This window comes from Palaemon carinicauda, chromosome 19 (genome assembly GCF_036898095.1).
Source record: "Palaemon carinicauda isolate YSFRI2023 chromosome 19, ASM3689809v2, whole genome shotgun sequence".
Taxonomy (NCBI): Eukaryota; Metazoa; Arthropoda; class Malacostraca; order Decapoda; family Palaemonidae; genus Palaemon; species Palaemon carinicauda.
This window is the reverse complement of record NC_090743.1, coordinates 47,013,146-47,022,933: the sequence shown is the minus strand read 5'-3', so window position 1 is coordinate 47,022,933 and position 9,788 is coordinate 47,013,146. Positions and strand designations below refer to the sequence as shown.

General features: G+C 30.1%; 1 protein-coding gene across 1 annotated transcript; it reads left to right on the top strand.

The window, feature by feature from the left end:
• Positions 1-3,771: 3,771 nt before the first annotated feature.
• Positions 3,772-5,224, top strand: LOC137658981 (uncharacterized protein PF3D7_1120000-like). Its single transcript, XM_068394088.1, has 3 exons — positions 3,772-3,845; positions 4,378-4,632; positions 5,008-5,224. Exons 1-3 carry the CDS (start codon positions 3,772-3,774, stop codon positions 5,222-5,224), a joined length of 546 nt encoding a protein of 181 aa, XP_068250189.1.
• Positions 5,225-9,788: the final 4,564 nt, after the last annotated feature.

The window sequence follows — 9,788 nt, the reverse complement described above, 5'->3', positions numbered from 1 at the left end:
CTTATTGCATAGCGTTTTAATAATGGAAATCTTACTGCATTGCATTTTGATAATGGAAATCTTATTGCATAGGGTTTTGATAAGGGAAATCTTACTGCATAGCATTTCAGTAATAGAAATAAAATTGCATAGTATTTTGGTAATGGATATTGCATAGCATTTTATTAATGGAAATCATATTACATAGTGTTTTAATCATGGAAATCTTATTGCATAGCGTTTTTATAATGGAAATCGTATTGCATAGCATTTTGATAATGAAATCAAATTGCAAACCATTTTGATAAAGGAAATCATATTACATAGTGTTTTGATAATGGAAATAAAATTGCAAACCATTTTGATCAAGGAAATCATATTACATAGTGTTTTGAAAATGGAAATCTTACTGCATAGCTTTTTGTTAATGGAAATCTTACTGCATAGCATTTTTGATAATGGAAATCATATTACATAGTGTTTTGATAATGCAAATCTTACTGCATAACTTTTTGATTATGGAAATCTTACTGCATAGCATTTTGATAATGGAAATCAAATTCCAAAGCATTTTGATGGAAATCAAATTCCAAAGCATTTGGATAAGGGATATTGCATAGCATTTTGATGATGAAACTCCTATTACATCGTGTTTTGATAAAGGAAATTTTATTACATAGCGTTCTGATAATGGAAATAATCTTGCATAGCATTTTGATAATAGAAAAAATAGGGCATGCTATTATGATGGAAATCTTATTACAATCTAACGCGTATGTATATGTCATAGACAAATGAATGAAACGCGTGAACGAATGAAAATATGACTGACAAAAAAATGAAACATGTGAATAAATAAAAACAACCATGAAATAACAAAAGACAAATACTGATGAACAGTTAACAAAAGCATGCTTTAGTTTTTTATCAACCAGTGCACGTGTTTATTTTGCATGTGATATTATGCATGCACTGTTATAATTATTATTATTATTATCATCATTATTATTATTATTATTATTTCTCTCTCTCTCTCTCTCTCTCTCTCTCTCTCTCTCTCTCTCTCTCTCTCTCTCTCTCTCTCTCTCTCTCTCTCTTGGAGAACTTAATTATATAAAACTTTATAAAATTTTATAGAATATCCTAATTTAGTTGTGACTCCCACAGTCATCACTTAATTATTAATTATTATTATTATTATTATTATTATTATTATTATTATTATTATTAATGATATTATAATATCTTTATTACTAAATATTACTATCTAAGCTAAAACCGTAGATGGAAAAGTAAGATGCTATAAGCCCAAGGGCTCCAACTGGGAAAAATAATCTTGTAGTTATTTGAATGAGAGAAAATTCACGCTTTTAATGATATCAGCTGTAACCCATTCGTTTGTTAAGCTTTGAAACAAGCTTCTTAGGGCCCGTGAAGTAAGCTTATATGTTTTGTATTTATTTAATTCAAGTGTTTTATAAAAAACCTTCATATATGTATTATATATATATATATATATATATATATATATATATAAATATATATACAGTATATGTATATATATACATATATACACACACACATATATATATATATATATATATATATATATATATATATATATATATATATATATATATACATACAGTATATGTATATAACAACAGCAACAAATGCAACCAATTCCAGTCCACTGTAGAACAAAGGTAGAACAAAGGGCTCAGACATGTTCTTATTCATAACTGGGGATTGGCCCAATTTCATCACCATGCTGGCCACTGGGGATTGGTGATGGTGGGAGACTTGTTTGATCACTCACAGCAAACCAACCTAGTAAGGGACACCCTGACTATTATAGCTTTGGTGATCATCGCGATACACAGACCTTTTCACCACATTAAGGTAATCCCACTCAGAAAGGGATATATGTATGTGTGTGTGTATATATATATATATATATATATATATATATATATATATATATATATATATATAGTATTTATTTATTTATTAAAAAGCTTGATTTTTGGATAACTACTTCCGGGTGCATGACCTTACTGATGTTCTATATAGAGCTTTTTAAGATAGAGCTGTCTTAGCCAAAATAAAAGCTACTTTTGCTATGTAATACTTTTTTATTTTTTTAAAGTCATCGTAACCCTTTTTCGGCATCGTCACAAAAAAAAAAAAAAAAAAACCTCTAACAGTTGTTCTGGTTTCAATTATGAATGTAATTAGTCTTTGTGTTTTTACGTTTATATTGTTGAGAACGTACTCTTATCTCTCTCTCTCTCTCTCTCTCTCTCTCTCTCTCTCTCTCTCTCTCTCTCTCTCTCTCTCTCTCTCTCTCTCAATTATGTCGATAAGTAGTCTGTATTTTTACGTTTATATTGTGGAAAATGTTAATCTCTCTCTCTCTCTCTCTCTCTCTCTCTCTCTCTCTCTCTCTCTCTCTCTCTCTCTCTCTTCGAGGCTGCCAGGTAGAAAGAGGTGTGGTATAGTTAGAGAGAGAGAGAGAGAGAGAGAGAGAGAGAGAGAGAGAGAGAGAGAGAGAGAGAGACTACTAGTGGCTGCGTTATTACATATAATTAGAGGGCAATTTGAGTGGGGCTTATGCATGCTAAATGTAAGCAAATGACCATCGGGGCGAGCACAAATTGGCTAGACATGAAGACCTGGGAGGAGGAGGAGGAGGAGGAGGAGGAGGAGGAAGATGATGATAAGAAAAAGGGTTGAAACGGTGCGAGATGATGGAGACGAACCATAAGAAGAATCAGACTTAGGATAAGATGGTGGAAGAGAAGTAGAACGAAGAATTTGAAGGAGAAAAGAAAAATGATATAAAAGAAAAGTTCGAATGTTAAAGAAAGAAACGGAAGAAGAATATATAGGAAGAGTTTTGAATGTGAAAGGAAGAATTATATTAAGGAAAAGTTTGAAGGTAAAAGGAAGAATGATATAAAGGAAGACTGAAGGTGAAAGGAAGAAATTGAAGAGTGATATAAAGGAAGAGCTTGAATGTGAAAGAAAGAAATGGAAGAATGATATAAAGGAAGAATTTCAACGTGAAAGAAAGAAATGGACAAAGGATATAAAGGAAGAGTTTGAATGTGAAAGAAAGACATGGAAGATTGATATAAAGGAATAATTTCAATGTGAAAGACTGAAATGGACAAAGGATATAAAGGAAGAGTTTGAATGTGAAAGAAAGACATGGAAGAAGGATATAAAGGAAGAGTTTGAATGTGAAAGAAAGACATGGAAGAAGGATATAAAGGAAGAGTTTGAATGTGAAAGAAAGACATGGAAGAATGATATAAAGGAAGAATTTCAATGTGAAAGAAAGAAATGGACAAAGGATATAAAGGAAGAGTTTGAATGTGAAAGAAAGACATGGAAGAAGGATATAAAGGAAGAGTTTGAATGTGAAAGAAAGACATGGAAGAATGATATAAAAGAAGAGTTTGAATGTGAAAGAAAGAAATGGAAGAATGATATAAAGGAAGAATTTCAATGTGAAGAAAGAAATGGACAAAGGATATAAAGGAAGAGTTTGAATGTGAAAGAAAGAAATGGAAGAATGATATAAAAGAAGAGTTTGAATGTGAAAGAAAGACATGGAAGAATGATATAAAAGAAGAGTTTGAATGTGAAAGAAAGACATGGAAGAAGGATATAAAGGAAGAGTTTGAATGTGAAAGAAAGACATGGAAGAAGGATATAAAGGAAGAGTTTGAATGTGAAACAAAGACATGGAAGAATGATATAAAGGAATAATTTCAATGTGAAAGAATGAAATGGACAAAGGATATAAAGGAAGAGTTTGAATCTGAAAGAAAGACATGGAAGAATGATATAAAGGAAGCGTTTGAATGTGAAAGAAAGAAATGGTAGAATGATATAAAGGAAGAGTGTGAATGTGAAAGAAGAAGAGTGTGAATGTGAAAGAAAGAAATGGAAGAAGGATATAAAGGAATAATTTCAATGTGAAAGAATGAAATGGACAAAGGATATAAAGGAAGAGTTTGAATGTGAAAGAAAGAAATGGAAGAATGATATAAAGGAAGAGTTTGAATGTGGAAGAAAGACATGGTAGAAGGATATAAAGGAAGAGCTTGAATGTGAAAGAAAGAAATGGAAGAAGGATATAAAGGAAGAGTTTGAATGTGAAAGAAAGACATGGAAGAAGGATATAAAGGAAGAGTTTGAATGTGAAAGAAAGAAATGGAAGAATGATATAAAGGAAGAGTTTGAATGTGGAAGAAAGACATGGTAGAAGGATATAAAGGAAGAGCTTGAATGTGAAAGAAAGAAATGGAAGAAGGATATAAAGGAAGAGTTTGAATGTGAAAGAAAGACATGGAAGAAGGATATAAAGGAAGAGTTTGAATGTGAAAGAAAGACATGGAAGAAGGATATAAAGGAAGAGTTTGAATGTGGAAGAAAGAAATGGAAGAATGATATAAAGGAAGAGTTTGAATGTGGAAGAAAGACATGGAAGAAGGATATAAAGGAAGAGTTTGAATGTGAAAGAAAGACATCGAGGAAGGATATAAAGGAAGAGTTTGAATGTGAAAGAAAGAAATGGAAGAATGATATAAAGGAAGAATTTCAATGTGAAAGAAAGAAATGGACAAAGGATATAAAGGAAGAGTTTGAATGTGAAAGAAAGAAATGGAAGAATGATATAAAAGAAGAGTTTGAATGTGAAAGAAAGACATGGAAGAAGGATATAAAGGAAGAGTTTGAATGTGAAAGAAAGAAATGGAAGAATGATATAAAGGAAGAATTTCAATGTGAAAGAAAGAAATGGACAAAGGATATAAAGGAAGAGTTTGAATGTGAAAGAAAGACATGGAAGAAGGATATAATGGAAGAGTTTGAATGTGAAAGAAAGAAATGGAAGAATGATATAAAGGAAGAATTTCAATGTGAAAGAAAGAAATGGACAAAGGATATAAAGGAAGAGTTTGAATGTGAAAGAAAGAAATGGAAGAATGATATAAAAGAAGAGTTTGAATGTGAAAGAAAGACATGGAAGAAGGATATAAAGGAAGAGTTTGAATGTGAAAGAAAGAAATGGAAGAATGATATAAAGGAAGAATTTCAATGTGAAAGAAAGAAATGGACAAAGGATATAAAGGAAGAGTTTGAATGTGAAAGAAAGACATGGAAGAAGGATATAATGGAAGAGTTTGAATGTGAAAGAAAGAAATGGAAGAATGATATAAAAGGAAGAGTTTGAATGTGAAAGAAAGAAATGGAAGAAGGATATAATGGAAGAGTTTGAATGTGAAAGAAAGACATGGAAGAATGATATAAAGGAATAATTTCAATGTGAAAGAATGAAATGGACAAAGGATATAAAGGAAGAGTTTGAATGTGAAAGAAAGACATGGAAGAAGGATATAATGGAAGAGTTTGAATGTGAAAGAAAGAAATGGAAGAATGATATAAAAGGAAGAGTTTGAATGTGAAAGAAAGACATGGAAGAATGATATAAAGGAATAATTTCAATGTGAAAGAATGAAATGGACAAAGGATATAAAGGAAGAGTTTGAATGTGAAAGAAAGACATGGAAGAAGGATATAATGGAAGAGTTTGAATGTGAAAGAAAGACATGGAAGAAGGATATAAGGAAGAGTTTGAATGTGAAAGAAAGACATGGAAGAAGGATATAAAGGAAGAGTTTGAATGTGAAAGAAAGACATGGAAGAAGGATATAAAGGAAGAGTTTGAATGTGAAAGAATGATATAAAGGAAGAGTTTGAATGTGAAAGAAAGATATGGAAGAAGGATATAAAGGAAGAGTTTGAATGTGAAAGAATGATATAAAGGAAGAGTTTGAATGTGAAAGAAAGATATGGAAGAAGGATATAAAGGAAGAGTTTGAATGTAAAAGAAAGAATGAAATTAAGGAAGAGTTTGAAGGTAGAAGGAAGAATGATATTAAAGAAGAGTGTGAAGGTAAAAGGAAGAATGATATAAAGGAAGAGTTTGAAGGTGAAAGGAAGAGTTTGAAGGTAAAAGGAAGAATGATATAAAGGAAGAGTTTGAAGGTGAAAGGAAGAATGATATTAGGGAAGAGTTTAAATGAGAAAGGAAGAATGATGTAAAGGAAGAGTTTGAATGTGAAAAAAAAGAAATGACGAAGGATTTAAAGGAAGAGTTTGAATGTGAAAGAAAGAAATGGAAGAATGATATAAAAGGAAGAGTTTGAATGTGAAAGAAAGACATGGAAGAAGGATATAAAGGAAGAGTTTGAATGTGAAAGGAAGAATGATATCAAGGAAGAGTTTGAAGGTAAAATGAAGAATGATATAGAGGAAAAGTTTTAAGGTGAGAGGAAGAAGGATATTAAGGAAGAGTTTGAATGAGAAAGGAAGAATGATATAAAGGAAGAGTTTGGAGGCGAGAGGAAGAAATTGAAGAATTATATAAAGGAAAAGTTTGAATGAGAAAGGAAGAATGAGAAGACTGGAGAGAAAGGTAAGGAAAATCTTAAGAAAGGAGAATAAGAATTAGTTGATAAAAAAAGGGCAAAGTAGATAGAATAAAGTATCTTGAGAAAGAGATGATGGAGATGAACCGAATGGAATAATAGAGAAATGGAAACTAGCGAATAAGGAGATAGGATGGCAAAGAGAAGGAGAAGAATAAGCGTCCACCTTCAAGAATAGCCTCAGGTCAAGCAACATTTCTGACATTCACCCCGTCACAGTCTCTCTCTCTCGCTCTCTCTCTCTCTCTCTCTCTCTCTCTCTCTCTCTCTCTCTCTCTCTCTCTCTCTCTCTCTCTCTCTCTCTCTTATCTTCATTTTGATGTAAATTTTTGTTCTACATTTTTTTAAATTTTTATTTTGTCAATATATTGATAAGAAGTCTCTCTCTCTCTCTCTCTCTCTCTCTCTCTCTCTCTCTCTCTCTCTCTCTCTCTCTCTCAAAGGAAAATATCCTGTCGTGCGTGCGTGGGTACAGTGGGCAAGTTGCAAGGCATGTTAACTTATCAAAGTGTGTGTATTTATATATATATATATATATATATATATATATATATATATATATATATACATACATATATATATATATATATATATATATATATATATATATATATATATATATATATATATTCGATACAAAAGTAGTTTCATTTTAAAGAAGTCTAAAGTACTCGAATGAACTTATTCTTTTTCGAGAAAAGTTTCTGGACGACTGAACACATGTTCATCACACTTGTCAGAACAGATGTTATAACATAATCATAACGTTCAAACAGCTGGTTTTTTTTATTTCTTATCTGTTTCGAGTTATTTTCCAGTCAAGTTCAATTAAAAATTATCAAACTTTTCACAAATCCCCCATCCTTAACACACAATGATGGCGAGGTTGCAGACACTACAACAAACCATCGAACTTGAGCGGGACTCGAACCCTACTCTGGCAGATCACCAGGCAGGGACGTTACCAATAGGCTGCCACAACCCTTGTATTCAAGTTGTATAGCGATTGGCTCACGTTTGTTAGGTACACGAATTACTAACAGGTCTAAATCTCTGTATGAATATTAACAATATAATAAAAAAGATATGCATTTCGAATGTTAATTAGACTAATTACAAGGTTTTTTTCACGCAGTGGCATGCAGAAAATGGTAATTTATTTATTTAAAAAAAAAATATTTATTAAACGTTTATTTTTTAACATTAATTATTGATTTTATTACAATGATTATTGATAATACATTTTATTTATGCTATTAATTATTAATTATGCATTTTATTTAAAATTTTAATTATGACGACGGTGTATTTCAAAGAGACGTAAAAGCTAGAATGTATTATTATTATTATTATTATTGTTGTTGTTGTTGTTGTTGTTGTTGTTGTTCCTATCTTTTTTTTATCCCAGTTAAAATAATTATTGTGACGGTTTATTATAGAGACGTAAAAAGCTTAGATGTATTATTATTATTATAATTATTACTATTATTATTATTATTATTATTATTATTATCATTATTATTATTATTTCAATCACCATCCATTTTGATTTTTTTCCAATCACCCTTCCTAATTTCAACATTATTCTCAAAGTTCTGAAAACAAATAGTTCTATCTACATCTGGATAAAAAGAGGATATGCACAGATCAGTCCATGGATGAGAATTTATCCACGTTATCCAGGCCTGACTATAGATTTATCCATACAGCGGGTGCTGGATAAAAGGTATATCTGGCCTATTAGCGTTTCAGATAAAAAAAAAACTATTTCCGGCGGGTCATCGTTATTTCGGGTATGCAACGAATTTTGCTTCTGTAATTCTTTCCTGTTTCAAATTTAAGTTTTGGATGTTTATATATACATGTACATATGTAAATTTTATATATATATATATATATATATATATATATATATATATATATATATATATATATATATGTGTGTGTGTGTTTGTATATATACGTATACGCACATATATTTGTGTTTGTATATATATATATGTATATGTATATATATATATATATATATATATATATATATATATATATATATATATATATATATATATGCGTGTGTGTGTTTGTGCGTACGTGCCTATGCGAAATTAAAAACACCTAATAAGTAATAAAATCAAAATATATATCATCTAAAGAAAAGAAAATCGAAATCTTTTATTCAAATTACTAGTGTCGTCTTAATAATCTCAATTTCTGGATTCTCTCTACCTCTGGATCAAAGACCCAAGGGAGTATCACCTCAAGGCTTATAGCTTCTGGTCGGCCGGGGAATCGAACCTGGGCCCAAGAAACTGATGTTCCATTGACTTAACAACTCAGCCACAAAGAAAAACACGTGTAAATGTGCAAAATTTATCATATGTATATATATATATATATATATATATATATACTGATATATATATATATATTATATATATATATATATATATGTATATATATATATACTGTATATATATATATATATATATATATATATATATACAGTATATATATATACATATATATATATATATATATATATATATATATATACTGTATATATATATATATATATATATATATATATATATATATACTGTATATATATGTTATTAATTACCTCAAACTATTGTTTTAATACCACAATTGATTAATACAACTGGATTCATGATATCAGACGATATATAAAAGCATTATATTGGAGGCTCAAATGCATATGCGTTCCAGCAACAGAAATTATGATTAAAAAAAAAAAAGCATTACAGTGCTGAGGCTTGAATGTATATGCGTTCCAGCTCTAATGAAGTCATATTTCTGTATTGCAGGTACGTGTTTCGAACGGGAGCTAAATTCTGCGGCTACTTGTAAGCATTAAAATGCTGTTATAATCGTTTGTGACAGATTTGAGCAGACTGGATTTTAAAGGCCGATAGTGGCAATGGATATACTCCCAAGGGTGGGGGGTGTGGGGGGGGGTGAGGTGAATTTGAGAGGCAAATGTTTTTGGGAAAATTTGGGATTTGTTGTTTATTTGTGGATGTGTGGTATATATGTATGTTAACACTGGGGTATGCTGTACTATATGTTTGGTCATGTAGTTCAAGATAATGAAGTTTTTCTGCTTTCGTTCGCTTTCCTTCTAGATCTGTAGCTTTATATATATATATATATATATATATATATATATATATATATATATATATATATATGTATATATATATATATATATATATATATATATATGTATATATATGTGTGTGGGTATATATATATATATATATATATATATATATATATATATATATT